Consider the following 16,032-nt stretch of genomic DNA (forward strand, 5'->3'; position numbering starts at 1 on the left):
ACTGCATGAATCCACCGACAGAAAATGCCCAGAACAGGCCGAGCCATAGCGAGAGGAAGTGCAACGCCAATGCCAGGGACTGGGGCAGAGGGGCAGGGAACTTAATGGGGGCAGATTCCTGTTTTAGATGATGAAAAAAATTGTAGAAATAGACAAGTGGTGGGTAATGGTTGCACAACCTTGTGAATGTACTTGGAGACAAGTGGTGGGTAATGGTTGCACAACCTTGTGAATGTACTTAGTGCCACTGTATTGTACACATAAAAATGGTTAAGACAGTAAACTTCATGCTATGAGTATTTTACCACAATAAAAAAAAAAAAAAGCCACCTAGAGAGAAAGGATTTGGAAAAGCTAACTCCCTCTCAGATGATTTCAATCTTGTAACGACTCCTCACAGGGCACAGGGACTCTTTTGTCTCCCCACAATCACAGGGCCTTGACTGATGACTCAGATGGGCACTAAGGGGCAGTCTCTGCTCCATGAGGCAGAGGGGTCAGGGCAGAATCACATTTATCTCCATTTTGTAGATGAGCAAACAGGTGGTTCTTGTTTTGTGAACTGTTTCTAGATGGACCTTTGGTCAGAAAAGTAAATTCTGGTATTGAACAACAGCTCTCCAATGGAACTAAAACTCCTCTTGAATCTCGGGGCTCCAGCCCTGAGAATAGAGACTTAGTGAATTTACTGCCCACAGACAGGCTGGGAAGCCCCTGCCCAGCAGGGGCTCAAAGATAATCAGAGGAGCTGCCTCTGCCCCTCCTGGCAGCCACTTCCTGTGAGAATCCTACCTCCTCCAAGAAATCCCCTGGGGATGGGGAAATGAGGCTGATCTCCATTACCTACGGTCCCTGCCCTCCAGCTCTGGGCCCCTGGACTTCTCCTCCGCCAATGTGTCAGACACCAGCTTGAGGGCACACTCCGAGTGGGACACAGCCTTCTGGACAGCTAGGAGCTCCTTCTCTGTGGGGTAAATGGTGGCATGCTTGCACAAGACGTGGCGATCATCACTGGACTCGGGCCGCCGTGTGGGCTATGAGAAAAGGTGCACATGTTACAGTGAGCTGAGAGGTCCCGGGGCTGGTGGGCAGGGGACAGGAGGAGTGTCAGCTCTGCAGAGGTGCAGCACATGCAGCAGGACAAGGGGGAGCGGATCCAGGCTGAGGAATGACAGGGACCCACAGGTCATGAGCCAGTGAGGGCCCCAGGGCCTCCCCTGATGGCTGCAGGAAGCTCAGGGCTGAGGATGCCAGGGGGCTCCCCTGTAGTGACACATTTCCAAGCCAGAGGCTTTCCTGCCAATTCAGTGGGCCTATTCCCTCAGCAAGGTGCAAATCAAAGGTTCCCATCCAACCCCAGCCTGCACAGACAGACACCTAAGGACCCCCAAGGGATGTGACAACTGGGACCTCAGGAAACTAAAGGAGGGACCACTCGGTGGGCAGTGAGGCCGGGGCCTGGAGTTCCCATCAGTGACCAGCAATGAGAGGCGGGCACTCCTTCAGGGCTCGGTACAAGGTCCTATTCCTCATTCCTGGAAGATTCAGGTCCTTCTAGTGAGGATGTGAGAAAGTCACCCACCCCATGGTGCCAGTGCCACAGGAGACGTTTCAGAACAAGGCCACCACCTACCAGAGACATGGTGGTGGGCACCCCCGGCCTGCTCACGAGGGGAGGAAGGTGCTGGTTGGGTGGTGAGTGTCCCAGGCTCTCATCCTGGGCCTGCGGCTTCTCCTCTGGCCGCCTCTTGCACAGGTTGTAGCACCTATGGGGAAGCAAGAAAACAAAGAGCTGTCAGCAGCTGCAGGGCCCTGGGCTGGTCACACCAGAACTAGCAGCATGGGGAAGCCACATGACTCCTGCTGCCTGGTCCTTGGGCCGAGCAAGGCTGAGGCTCCAGGGCCACTGAGGAGATGAAGCAGCTGATTGGGACCCCATGAGAGCCCACGAAGAGATTCTGTACCAATGCTTGCCATATGCCAGGGACACTAGGGTTCCAAGGGCCAGGGGGACACAGGCCAAGAGTAACTGCTAGGGAGGGAGGAGCTGGCCTAAGTGGCCAGAGCCCCGAGTCTGTCCCGGGCCTCGTTCCCCAGCTCAGATGCTGCTTTGGATCTTCCGTGAATTGATACCGTGTCACAAAATACTTTAGAATTACTCTTGAGGGTGAAGGAGGAGAATGACAAGTGCATGGGTGGTCAGGAGGCATCAGGATCAGGGACACAGGAGGTCAGGGGGCCACCATGGGTCGGGGGGTACTAGGGGTGGTCAGGTAAAACCAGGGGTCAGAGGACACCAGGGTTCAGGGAGATACCAGGAGTCTGGGAACACAGGGACACAGGAGGTCAGGGAACACCAGGGGTCTAGGGACATGGGGACAACAGGGCGTCCCTGTGAATCAGGCCTGAGAGTGCCAGCCCCTTGGTTGTCAGGACCATGCCATCCCTCATTTATTAGGGGGCTCACACAAACTAAGGCAGATGTTTAGAGTGACCTGAGCACAGGGCCTGGTTAGCTCTAAAATTCTCCAAATCCCCACAAGTGCTGTGTTCCCTGCCAACCTTGCAGGTGATGAGCATCTGGGTTCTCAGGCCTGGAATGGAGGACAGATGTCCCCCAACCTGAGCAAGTGAGGAAGCGAGCAGACATCTGGATCTCCAAGCTGCCTGGGGGCAGGGGGGAGTCAGGAGGGTGAGAGGGGAGGGACCCCGCACCTCATCTCTGTGTGCCAGCGCCGCAGCTCCTCCAGCTGCTTCCTGACCTGCTGCTTCTGCTTCCTCTTCCTCTCCTCCAGGAGCTTCCAGGCTCTGTTGCTGAGCTTGATGGAGATCGGAAGGTCAGGATTGACTTTTTTCTGAAAAAGAAAGAATGGCTGTAAGATCAGAGACCATCACTTAGACGAGAACACTGAGGTGTCTCGGGGACGCAGAGAGAGGCCCCATGACTGACACCCTTCTGCTGTATTTAGAAAAGTGGGCTTCAAGCCCCCGGAATCTTAACACTCCTCGCCCCCAAAAGTGCTGGCAGGAAAGGGAACTAGCATGGGCGACCAAACACAACTGACATGCAGAGTAACAGACACGACAGTGAAAGTAGAGCCCCGTCTCCGTCTCCGTATCTGACGGGAGCCAAAGGTGACGTGACACCACTAGTGAATAAATGAGGTCTGTCACTGAAAGTTCAACAAAAATACTCGTGCCCAATCAAAACAACTCGGGGCAAACACCATTTGTGTGAAGTCCAGCAATATATATTTCAAATAGCATGGTTAATTCATTTGCTGAACTTGGTTCTTAGCACTTAATTTCTTCATTCAGAAAGTGTAGTGTTGTATAAGGATTATTCACTGGCAGAAACAACCCAAGAGTCCATCAGCAGGAGAACGGACACACAAGATGTGTCCATCCACATCCTGGACTGTTACTCAGCCACAAAAAGGAAGAAAGTTTTGACACTCACTACAACTTGGATGGACCTTGAAAACACTCGGTGTTCAGTGAGAGAAGCCAGACACGAAAGGCAACACGGTGTGTGATTTCACTTATGTGAAATGTTCAGAACAGGCGAATCCACAGAGAAAAAGTGGGCTTGTGGTTTTTAAAAAGGGCCTGAGGTTGGGAATGAGGACTGACTGCTAATGGGGATGTGCTCCTTTTTTGGGGTGATGCGAATGTTCTGGAACTAGAGAGGTGATGGTTGCACAACTCTGTGAATACAGTAAAAGCCATTCAACTGTATAATTTGTGTGGGTGAATTGTGCAGTGTGTGAATGACATCTCAATGAAACTATTAAAAAGAGAGGAAATACTCAAAAGCCACTGTTTATCATGCTGAGGAGAGTTATGTGTGTGCTCTGTACAAGCATCCTCGAGGCCCAACAGGCAGGATTATACACACACATGTTCACATGTGTCCTCTAGTTTAGCCCAGAGTGCTGAAGGGCCCATGGGAAATCCTTGGCCACACAAAGCCACCCCTTGGGTGGGAAAGGGGGCCCCTGCTGGTGCTGGGAAGCCCTTGGCATTGGAGGCCCTGGGCTCCCTGAAGATGGTTCAGCCTGAACAGCCAGACACCCCCTGCAGCAGTGGCCCCTCTAGTCACAACTCAGCACCAGGGGCCTGGCTTCTCTCCAGCTCAGACTCAGCCCTACCCTGGTGCCTGCATGCTTCCCCATGGGTCACAGTTCAGACAGGGCGCAGCACTCCGCACCTCAGCTAGCACAGGCCAACTTGGGACACAGGCAGAGGCCCAAGGAAAGAAAAGTAACATGTCTCAAATGTGAACAAACCGATACTAACTGTCGGGAAAATGAGGCAATACCTGTGTGTCCTGTTTTGTGTGCACATCTATGGTCTAACTGTGTGCTTGGGAATCTCCACTGGCAACAAGAGGGTGCAGAGTTTTACAACTAAACATTCATCTGCAAGAGATGAAATAAACTGGCAAATACGATCCCATGTTTTCTGCTCTGGTCTGCCAGGCAGGTCTGGATGCAGGTTGAGAGGCCCAGGGTCCGTGGAGCTACTGTTTGGGCTCCAACTCACAGAGGATAAAATGCATTCTGAGACATAGACCAAGATGTAGAACTCATGGAAGTTCTTAACGCGTGCGCGCGCACACACACACACTCACGCATGTGTGCCCCAACCCGGAGCTGGCCAAGATCCTGCAAGGCCCACCTTGTACTCCAGCCGGTGCCGCCGCCCTCTCACATGCATGTCCCTGGCGTTGGGGTCATTGAAGCTGCACTCGCACAGACTGCAGTGGAACCGGATCACTTTGCCTTCATTGTTGCATACCTGAGACACAAAGCTCAGCTAAGCGCTGGCCCCTGGGGAAGGGTGCCTCCTTCCACCCTCGGAGGGCACTGAGCCTGCCTGGGTGGTCCAGAGGAGTGACAGCAAAGCCTTCAAGGCCAGCGTTCTGGCTTCCTGTCTGCTGAGCTATTCCAAAGGGCAGCTTTCAGAGGAGCTAACACCACACCCCATGCTGAGCTCACCTCTACTACCATGGTGCCCTTTCCCCTCCCCCGGCTAAGCCACCTCTGGCCTGATGCCCTGCCCTGTGGCGCTCCCGCCTTTGCCCTCCCCCGATTTCTGCCCATTATGTGCCTTTCTCTTTTTGCTGCAGGTTTTATGGACCTCATCTCCTTAACTGTTAAATGACAAGCTCTGCAGTGCAGAAGTCCTACCTGGTGTGGTTATTTTGCATGGGACAAAATAAGATGCTGAACTGGTTGAACAAAAATGAAAAGAGCCCGGCTGGGCGTGGCTCAGCGGTTGAGCGTCGACCTAGGATCCAGGCGATTAGGGTTCGATTCCTGGTCAGGGCACATGCCCAGGTTGCTGGCTCAATCTCCAGTCTGGGGTAGGCAGGAGGCAGCCCATCAATGACTCTCTCTTCATTGATGTTTCTATCTCTCTCTCTCCCTCTCCTTTCCTCTCTCTGAAATCAATTTTTTTTTTTTTAAAAGAAATGCTGCCACTCGCACTTCCTTTTGGACCAACTCAGGGAGGCTAGGAACTATGGAAGTGGCCAGGAGAAGCTTCAGAATTTGAGTCCTGGAAAGCTGTTTAAGACAAGCCTGTGGGGCTGCTGCTCAGGCTCTGGGCTATGGCCATATAGGGTGCACGCTGGCTCCTAATGCCCCTAGAATCACATGCCTTAGGGTGACATGGTTGTCTAGCTTTCTAGGGCACCAATTCCTTTTTCCACCCTTCTTCCCACAGAAAAAAGGGCTGCTCAGCAAGAAATGTCTCTGCCTATCTCAGGCCTTCCTTCTAAGATCTGAAAATCCAGTGCCTACACCTTCCAGTAAGTTCCAGATGACTCACTGAGGTCTGCTGGGGAATGAGTGTGAATATGAGATGGGGAACAACTGGGTTGAGGACATGAAGCCTGACCCCGGCAAGGCCCTTTTCCATTAGAACCCAGAGATGGAGAAGGGCACACATCGTTGCAGTTACCTCTTGCACGTAGCCTGGGCCCACGGGCTGTGAGTCACAGCAGCTTCCAGAAGTTTCCACAGAGTTTCCTTGGGTGGGCAGTTGTCCTGGCCTCTCTGATTTCCCGTGTGCCAGTTTCCCCTCTGGGGGTCTGCAGCCCTCTGCCTGTGGCTCAGGAGGCCCTGCAAGAACTGTGTCACATAACCAGCTCTGTCCAAAAACCACACCCGGCCTGCTTCCAGTCGGCCAGTATGGAGGGGAAACACAATGCAAACCCAGGTCTCCCGCAGCCCCTTTCACCCCTGCGTGGCATTGGCCAGTTGGATACAGGGTCCTGCAAGATGTTTTCCTGTCAACTTGAGTCATGGCTGAGAGAACAAGGCCACACAGTGCTTGGTCCAATCAGAATGCATTCATAGAGGGGCCCTGGCTGTAGCCCCCTGGCTGAGGAAAGCCCCACAGCACAGGCTCTACAGCCCTTAGTTAATAGACAATGAAACATCAGGTGGACCAAGGGCCTGGCCCCATTACATCCACTGAGCCTTGAGAGGGAGAGCTGCTTCTTTGTTGTCAAAACTGCTTTATGAGTTTATCTTCAGTATTATGTGATTATTCAAAACACAGTGCTACTGATGCTAAAATAAAATAAGCGCCCTCCCCATCCCACAGAAAGCATGGGGGTGAAGAGCAGAGATGGTTGGAGAGCTGGGTTCGAATCCTGCCTCCACCATTTATGGGGTGGCCTGGGTCAGGCCTCATCTTGTTTTTTCCATCTGAAAATTGGGACCAGTGACAAAATTGGGACCAGTGACAAAATCTAGTTTAAAGAGTCATAATGGGCACACCAGGAAATGCATATGGAGTGGTTTTGGAGTGCCTGACATACAATCCTGGTTATGACCCACTCAGTATGCATCACATGGTAGCCATTACTTCCCTCGGGTATCCGTTGATGTGTCCTGCCCCTGAGGGAAGCAGGGCCAGAATTGTGGCTGAGAGGAGCCCACCTTAATTTCTCAGTACCCACATAACTGTGAGAGCCCAGTTTGTCCACTGAGGTGTGCAGGGGGCTACTCCCAGCATGTGGGAGATAGCAGCCTAGGGAATTCTCCAAGCCTAGGGCAGGGCTGTCCCAAGCTCCATGGGAAGAAATGATGCTTCCCATCTCATTGTTTCTACCAAGCTTTCAGGGAAATGGTCTCTTATCAGAGGTTCAGAAGGTATGTACCAGAGGCAGCAGAGCACCTGGGGCCTGGCAGGAATATGGGAGAGCAGTCATGCCCGTTCCCCACCCCCGCCCTCACGCATAGCTTAGTCCCACCAGAGAATATATGCTGGCTCACACACAAATTAACTGGCCAAACACTTCTCTGAATCTCCAGTTTGTTGAGTCAGGGCATGGCAGGAAGGCTGTGAACTGCAGAGACACATACCCATGCATGTGGTCTTCGAGGACACAGGTCTCTCGGCCAGCTCTGCCCTGGTGGTGTGCATGCTGGAGCCAGCAGGGTCCACGAGCTTGGCTGAGGCCACAGGGGGGCTCTCAGTGGTGAGGGGGGCCGACTTGCTGGTACAGGTGGTCTGGGCTGTGCAAGAGTTCCCTGGCACCGGTTCTATGGTGGGAATGGGCTTCCCCAATTTGGTGTGCAGCTTGAAGACCTGGAACAGCCCCAGGTTCCCCTGTCAGGGCCACCTGCAGGCCTGAATGACCTTCTTCAAGAGGCAGGAAGAGCACCTCGGTGGGTGTGGGAGGGCTGGCAACCTGTGGAAGTGAGGATGGGTGGTCCTCTCCCAGTCCCCAGGGACCTCATCCACTCCCTAGCTATCAAGCTCTCTCAAGCATCATCCCTCTGGAAGGGCCTTCCTGAGCTGTCTCCTGCTTCTAGGCCCCCACTAGTCATGCACATGTGGCCCTATAATCCAACAATACCCTGTGCTGGCTAACATTGACCCCCTTTCTCCAAAATCCACTGCCTTGGGCTGAAAGGATCCCAAGCACCAACTCGGTGCCCGCCCCTGATGGGGATACAGAATGCATGGATGGATGAGTGGATAGGGGCCACCTGCTAAGACATACATGTGTACTTGTCCACAGACACACATCTACATTCTATAGGAACACATGTACACCTAGGATTCAGTCACACCCCATCCTCAATAGCCTTGACTATTTTAATTTTATTTATTTAATTGTATTTGTTTTTTAAAAGCGGGACGCCAAATGGAATATACCGTTTGATCTCATCAATGTTCAAACTCTTGTTCATGTAAACGTCTAAACATACCTAATGCCATGAACGGTTTCTCAGGGGTCTGGGTACAAGCCCTACACTGCTTCATGCTTCCACCCAGGGGCAGGTAGGGCTTTTATAACTGGAAAAAGTGTTTGGCTTCTGAGGAAAAAGGACACATGGGTCCTACAGAGAAAGCTTCCTCTCATTGGTGGCTGCCCCCTCTGATGTCATTGGATACCTTTCTGGGGCCCAGAGTGTGGAAAGTGGGACTGCTCCCAGGGCTGCCCTGCCTAAGCCCGTGTGGGGTTCCTACCTTCCGGTGCTTGGCCCCCTGGATGTGAGCGGCATAGGCCTCTGCCCCAGTGCAGGACACGGCACAAAGTTCGCAGCGCAGTTGCGCCTGCACCCCACGTGGGCTGCCTTTGGGCTGGGTGCCCATCTTCTCAGCTGCCTCCTTTTTTGTGTGCTTCTGTCCTTGCAGGTGCTCAAGGTAGGTCTGCTGGCAGATAGCGAGGGTGGCCTGAGGCGGGCGTGTGCTCACTGGCACCACATTGTTCCCTGGGAAACACAAGCCCACGGTCCCCACCCCTCCATTCTCCGGCTAGAGATGTTCAGGCACCGCTTTATTTAAGCCCAGTCAACAGACTCAGGTGCTCGTTATGGCTTGAAAGACATAACAGTTTTTTTGTGTGTGTTTTTCTAAAAACAAATGAGTTTCTTAAGCCAGCATCCTTAAAGAATCACATATTTGGTTTTGAGGGCCACTGTGAAAAAAGATTTTGGCTTTTCAGAATTTGACCTCAGAAACTAAACAAGGATGCATGCTACACTTCCTTGTTAGAACACGGCTAATACCAAGGGGCTCTACATGAGAGAGGCTACTGTGGGTCACAGACCTACTCATCCTGCGTCACTGGAACCAAAATATCTGACTGCATCTGGCAAATGACCAAGCTCTTATGTGGCATCCCAGACTCCTCTCCTAGAAACCTTAAGATGAGGCAAGTTGCCCGGCTGGGCATGGCTCAGCAGCTGAGCATTGACCTAGGATCCAGGAGATCAAAGTTAGATTCCCGGTCAGGGCACATGCCCGTGTTTTGGGCTGGATCCCCAGTGGCGGGCATGCAGGAAGCAGCTGATCAATGATTCTCTCATCATTGATGTTTCTCTCTCTCTCTCCCTCTCCCTTGCTCTCTTTGAAATCAATAAAGATATATGAAATAAATAAAAAAAGATGAGGCAAGTTGCAGCAAACACAGATAAAGTGGGCCCACTAAACCAGTGCATTCTGACCATGCCCAGAGTCAACATTTGTGGGACAAAAACACCTCTGGAAAATATACAAGGCAGCTCCAGCAGGTCCTGGGGGCAGATGGGAGGCAGGGGCAGGAGTTGGGAGGGGTACTCGATGGAAGGTAGGAATCTTGTGAACATATTACCTAAGCAACAGAGCACGCGCACACACACACTCACGGAACACAGAAAAGGCTGGAAGGATATACACCAAGACACCAACAGTAAACTACTTCAGGTGGAGCAATTATAGGCAGTTCTCGCTTACTTTTTAAACATGCAGTTGTAGTGAACCTCATGGCTTCTACAAACCTTGAAAAATCTGATTTCTATCTTCATCCCTAAAACTATTCTGAGTTCATCTAGTTACTGACCCTCTCTGAGCCCCAGACCGTCACCTGACACATGGATGTAACGATGCATTTAGAAGCACAAAATAACCTACTGAACATCTCAGAGTTCTAAGGTGTAATAGGAGCAAATGTTGCAGTTTTGTCATCCTACCACCAGACTCTCCACCATAAATATGTTAATTAATATTTAATGTTAGTTAACGTATAATGAGAAAACCCAGGGAGGAATCTTAGAAAGAGGCCAACCCTACAGCTCCAAGGCCACCCTCCTGGCCCCCACTGGGCTAGCATGGAGACTATCCTGTCAACTGCGCTGGCTTTGGCCTTGACTTAGAGAGCCTGCTTAGATGGACATTCAGAGAAAATGTAGAAGTGCTGCCAGCCGGGAGGCCATGCTGACACAAGTCCCTTCCTGACACAGATGGAGACCACGTGTGGCTGTTTCAACATTCACAAGGTGTGAGACTGTAATGAGGTGGGGGTGGGAGGGAGGGGTGTGTGTAGAAAAGGGAAGCAAAACAGATCCTGCGGTACTGGAAACACTCAGGATCTTGATGGTAGTGGTGGATTTGCGAGCCTGCCCAGGTTATAAGTTCACACAGAAAAAAATACACGTGCGCGCACACAAATGAGTACGGTAAAGCTGGGGATATCTGAATAAGAGCAAATCATGTCAATTCAACCTCCTGTTTGCAATTCACAAAATGTTACCATTAGGGGAAACAGCTAAAGGATATGCGGGACCTCTCTGCATTACTTGTTACAACTACATGTGAACCTACAACTATCTCAAAAAAATTCCAATTAGCCTTGGCCGGGTGGCTCAGTTGGCTGGAGCATCATCTGTGCACCAAAAGGCTGTGGGTTCGAATCTCAGTCAGGGCCCATACCCAGGTTGCAGGTTTGATCCCCTGTCAGGGCACATATGGGAGGCAATCGATCAATATTTCTCTCTCATATCGATGTTTCTCTCTCTCTCTCCCTCTCTCTCTCAAATCCATTTTTTAAAAAACAACAACAAAAAACATATCCTCTGGTGAGGATTAAAAAAAAAATTCCAATTATCCTGGCTGGTTTGGCTCAGTGGTCAGAGCGATGGCCTGTGGACTGAAGGGGCCCAGGTTCAATTCCGGCCAAGGACGTGTACCTTGGTTGCAGGCTCAGTCCTCGGCCCTGGTCAGGGCGTGGGCGAGAGGCAACCAACGGATGTGTCTCTCCCACATCAATGTTTCTCTTCTCTCTCTCTCTCTCTTTCCCCCTTCCACTCTCTGTGAAAAGCAATGGAAAAAATATCCTTGGGTGAGGATTAAAAAAAAAAATTCCAATTAAATAAGTGTTACTAATATTAGCAAAACTGCAAATAACAAGAATTGACCTTTCTAAGTGACACTGAGTACATGCCAGATGCCATGCTAAGTGGTGACGCTCAGGCAAACCCTGTCTCACGGGGAAACTGAGGCTCAGAGAGAGAGAGAGAGAGAGGCTGTGACACTTCCTTGGGTGATGGTGCCACAGGGCTGGGCTATGAGTCCGGGAGGTCAGTTCTGGAGCCCACACTCCTGCTACATAAACAACATGCACACTCATGTACCCATGTCCAATGTCATCCACCCATGGCCCTGCCTGAACAGCCATGCAGCCGAGGCACAACCACAACTAGCTGTGTCTGCTTGTGCCCTCCCTCACTGCTCAAGGAAGAGGCACTGACTGCCTTCCCCACCCCAAATCAAGAGAAGCTCCCTTACTTTGGAGTTCAAGACCAGGTTTCTGTGGCCAACAGTCAGTGCTGTGCTGCTCGCGTTTCTTCCACTCAAACACCAGTAGGGCAATCTTAAGGCAATTCTGACACACACTTGACATTGCAAGTTTAATAACAGGCCTCTCTGGGGCAGGCTATGACCCTGACCTCTGGTTGACCACAGGGGACAAGGAAAGGGCAGGAAGGCTGAGGGGCCTGCTAGGCATTGGGCATGGGTTGGCTGACCTGGGCACTGGCACAGCTGATCTTGCAGATGTCACAGTAGTGAAGCAGGGGCTGCCTGGGCCCACCATTCAGCAGCCTGGTGGGAACCAGTGGCTTCTTGGGGAAGCTGCCGGCGCAACTGGCACTAGAGCTGTCCCCTGAGCCATCCTGTGGGGACAAGTCCTCAGGCTTTGGGAGTGGAGGAGGCGGGGGTGGAGGCGGCGGGGGTGGAGGCTGCATCTGTGGGGGGAGCAGTGGAGGATAGTAAGGACCTGCTGCTGAGTACACTGACATGTCACAGTTCTGGTAGCTTGGTCCTAAGAAGCAGAGAGAATGAGAGGAAATGGGTTGGTTTTGAGGACAATGTTTATTTCAGCTGCAAACAGAGTCACAGGCTTCAACTGCATTCATGCTCAGGGAAACCACCAGCTCACCTGTGTACGGGAGGGAGGTGAAGCTATAGGAGGTTGAGGACAAGGTGTAGGAAGGCAGGGTAGACACGAAGACCTCGGGCTGGACGCTGGACGCTGGGGGGCAGGTATAATGGGAGGATGGGACGCTGGCTGTCTCCCTAGTAGTGGGCACCTGTTGTGGGGGCTGCACGTGGCTGTACCTACTGCTGGGCTGACAGTAAGCTCCTGTGATCCCTGGAGAGCAAGCAGAAACCCTCTGAAGAGCCACACTTCACCCCCATCCCTAGGGAGTGCAGAGCAAGAACCACACTCCCTATGACCACCACAATCAGCCTCCCCAGCTGCCGGAGCAAACTGGGGCCCCCACTTGTGGATGAGCCTTAGGTGCAACTGGCCTCAGGGGAAGGCCAGAGCCCTGGGCCTCGGGTCCCAAGCTCTGATCCCGGCTGGGATTCATGTGTGACCTGTGCCCACCACTCCTTTCCATACTCTTCCTCTGTATCATGGGTGTAAAGGGTGTGTGTGTCTAATCAATGTGTTCCTTATCTCGTCCACGTTTTAAAATTTTTTAAAAGATTTTTCTAGAGAGAGAGGAAGGAAGAGGGGGAGAGGGGGAGACAGAGAAACATCGATGTGAGAGCAAAATTAATCGGCTGCCTCCTACACTCCCCCTACCAGGGATCGCGCCCACAACCCAAGCATGTGTCCTGACCAGGAATCAAACCAGAAACATTTCAGTGCATGGATGATGCCCTATTAACTAAGCCACACTGCCAGGGCTATCTCTTCCACATCTAAGATCAAAGTCCTCAGGAGAACTTACCCCCATGCACCCTGGGAAAGCTTCCTTGGAAAACACTTCCAGCTCCACTTTTAGTCCCCCACCCCAGGCCCCTGGTTGAAAAGACAGCCCTGACATTCACATTACTCCAGACTTCCCTGTGAATCTGGATGTTTAATGTGGTGACTCCCATGCCCTTGCTCACACCTGACCCTGCAGAAACCCACCTGGCTGGCAGAGCATGGTCATGGCAGGGAGCTGAAGCTGGCCCACAGCAGGTAGGTGATACTCTTTGTTCTCATAGCTACTGGTGGCTGTGGATGGTCCATAGCCATAACTGTCCTGTGAGAGGGTTTCCACGGGAGAGACAGAGAGCAAGGAGAAAGGGTGAGGTGTGTCCTCACTCGCCCCAAACATGGACCGGGCTCTCTCGAGGGTCTGGGTTCTGTGCCAAGGGCACCAAGGAGCACAGCTGGATTTGGGTTTACAGGGGGATTCAGGCTGTTGGTGGAATGGGGTCTACATGGAGGCAAGGACAAAAGCACAGAGGCCAGGAGGTCTTGGGAGGGGTCAAAAGCATGGGAGGGTGGGTATGGAGGGAGAGATTGAAGGCCTTGGAGAAGTAATGACAAGAGAGGGAGGGAATAGAGCCAAACTGTGAAGCTTGGCTAATCAGGTGGCCTGTGGTGCCATGTACTGACCCAACCAGGGACCACCTATGGGTGGCAGAGGCTGGAGGGGTGGAGGGGTGGACCATGTGCAGCATGGGGTGCCCTGGCAATTCCAAGTGGAGACACAGCAGGGAGACCTGTGGCCCAGAGCTCCGAGCTGGGAAAAGTGGAGGAAGGGCCCAACAAGGACAAGCACATCCCGTCACCCCTATGGAAAAGGACAGAAACATGAGGAGGGTGAAAGTGTGTCCTGCACTGTCAGTACCAGCTGCCCACATCACTCTTACACTCAATACCATCCATGTTTTCAAGGAAGGACACGTGCTGGTGAGAGAAAGGTAGGCTGATACCTGGTAGGAGGGAGCAGTGGTAGGTGTGGGGGTGGGCTCCAGGAATTCTCCGTCATAATCAAAGTCCTGGATGGAGTGGGGCTGGTGCCCATCACACCCGGCTGGGCCACCGGACCTGGGTGGCTGGATGGCCGTGGAGGGAAACGGCAGGGTCATGGCGGGGCCCATTCCAGGCGCGGGCTGGGTGGTGAAGCTGGCTCCAGCAGCAGGGAGGGGATAAGCCATGGGAGGCTGAGTGCTAGAACCACAACACAAAAGCCCAGCTGCATTAGAAGGAGCTCTATAGAGAAGTTGAGTTGAGCACATAAACCACAGCAGACATTGCCCTCAGCTACTTCAGATGCCTACATTCAAACAGTACCTTCAGCGGCCACTAACACCTGTTGAGACCTTTTGCTGAGCACGGGCACAGTTCTAAGTGCTCTTCATGAGGAAACACAATCTCCTGACAACTCTGTGAGGCAGAGGCCACTGCTGCCCATTTTGCATAAGAGGAAACTGAGACACGGTACGTAGCTAAACCACATGGGAGGTAGTCTTTTTTTCAACATCAAGATTCCACAAAGAAAGTTGAACTTTAACAGTACTTTTAAACCAAAGAACAAGTGGATGACCCAATTATTAAAATATGGAAGATTGGTTACCACTAAACTAAAAACTTTACTAACGAGAATCACCTTTCATTGACGGCTTGCTCTGGGGGAAGCACAGCTCCGAGGCTTTGTCCACGTCTCCTCATTCATGCCTTACCACCTGTGGAGAAGGTGCCAGCACCATCAATCTGTCCATCTGTCCTCATTGTCCAGGTGAGGAAACTCTCTGATGATCAGTGACACATGTCAAGTGCTTGATTCAGACTCAAATCTTTCTGATTCCAGGGTCCCACGCTCTGCTAAATATCAGCCACCAGTAGACAGTACTCAAATTTAAAAGCCCATTTGTCAGAAAGGGTATCATCAAATACTTTAGCCCAATACCAATAAGGATCACATAAGAAAATTCTGAAACATATCCCCCTCGGATAAGGGGGGGCCTGTTGTACTGTATTTAACTTTTTGCCAGCTTGATTTATAACATTAAAATATTTAGACATATAGTATATAGACTTTCATTTGTACTTTTGTCCTGATCCTCCCAAACTTAAAGCCTAATTATTTATTTGTTTGAATGTATCACAATTCATTCACTTAGTTTTCTAATGGTAGACATTTATATGTTAGTTATCTACTGCTGAGTTAAAAATTATCCTCAATGATATGGCTTCAAACAGTAATAACCGGTTATCATCTTCACAGTTTCTGTAAGTCAGGAATTTGGAGTGACTTGGCTGGGCTCTGGCTAAGGGTCTTTAGGAGGCTGAAATCAAGCTGTTGGCTGGGCTCTATTATCCGAAGTACCAACGGGGGTGGTAGGATGTGCTTCCAAGATGTTCCTCCCCAAGCAAGAGAGGACCAGATAGAAGTTGTCCTTGTTATGACCCAGCATCAGACATCACATGGCATAACTACTGCCACACTCCATTAGTTAGAAGTGAATCACTAAATCTAACCAACACTCAAGGGGAGAGGATTCGCCCCCACCTGTTGAAGGGAGAAGCATCAAAGAATTTGTGGACTTATTTTTAAACCACTACACATTATTTCCAATTTTCTGCTATTAAAGCAATGCTGCAAGGTATGTTCTATGTAAGTTCCACATGTGCCTTCTTGTGCAAGCTTCCCTTCATGGCTTCTTGTCCAGCCTGGGTCACACACCACCCACTCCAAATGGGCACAGCTGAGAGGAAGGGGGCCAAGCTGGCTGACTTAGATCCATCAGGATTTACCCTGGAGCTGGGGCCACCCTCTCCTGAGTCACATAGGAGAGGTATGGACTCAACCCAAAATGGCAAGGGAAGGGATGGACATTGGGAGGACACGAAAGGCCATGCCATTGCAGCCACCGGGAAGGCTCAACAAGGGGGTCTGATTTGCCCAAGCTGCAAGGGCAGGGGCACTCAGTCCAAGCGTGAGCGCAGACCTGCAGCTC

The 16,032-nt window shown here is 51.5% G+C and overlaps 1 protein-coding gene across 1 annotated transcript in view; it reads right to left on the reverse strand.

Annotated features, from left to right (window-relative positions):
- The window catches only part of ZFR2 (zinc finger RNA binding protein 2), a 40,868-nt gene that overhangs the window by 12,685 nt on the left and 12,151 nt on the right, over positions 1-16,032 (reverse strand). Inside the window, exons 2-13 of the mRNA XM_081136800.1 lie at positions 14,682-14,757; positions 14,005-14,242; positions 13,211-13,325; positions 12,224-12,436; positions 11,811-12,106; positions 8,494-8,676; positions 7,380-7,605; positions 5,968-6,137; positions 4,681-4,800; positions 2,716-2,855; positions 1,634-1,766; positions 844-1,034 (exon numbers count right to left, since the gene is read on the reverse strand). Of these exons, the coding sequence (XP_080992926.1) occupies positions 844-1,034; positions 1,634-1,766; positions 2,716-2,855; positions 4,681-4,800; positions 5,968-6,137; positions 7,380-7,605; positions 8,494-8,676; positions 11,811-12,106; positions 12,224-12,436; positions 13,211-13,325; positions 14,005-14,242; positions 14,682-14,743 (2,087 nt within the window). The 5' untranslated portion in view covers positions 14,744-14,757. The remainder of the gene's footprint in view (positions 1-843; positions 1,035-1,633; positions 1,767-2,715; positions 2,856-4,680; positions 4,801-5,967; positions 6,138-7,379; positions 7,606-8,493; positions 8,677-11,810; positions 12,107-12,223; positions 12,437-13,210; positions 13,326-14,004; positions 14,243-14,681; positions 14,758-16,032) is intronic.

The sequence above is a fragment of the Miniopterus schreibersii genome (genome assembly GCF_964146895.1).
Source record: "Miniopterus schreibersii genome assembly, chromosome: 4".
Lineage (NCBI taxonomy): Eukaryota > Metazoa > Chordata > Mammalia > Chiroptera > Miniopteridae > Miniopterus > Miniopterus schreibersii.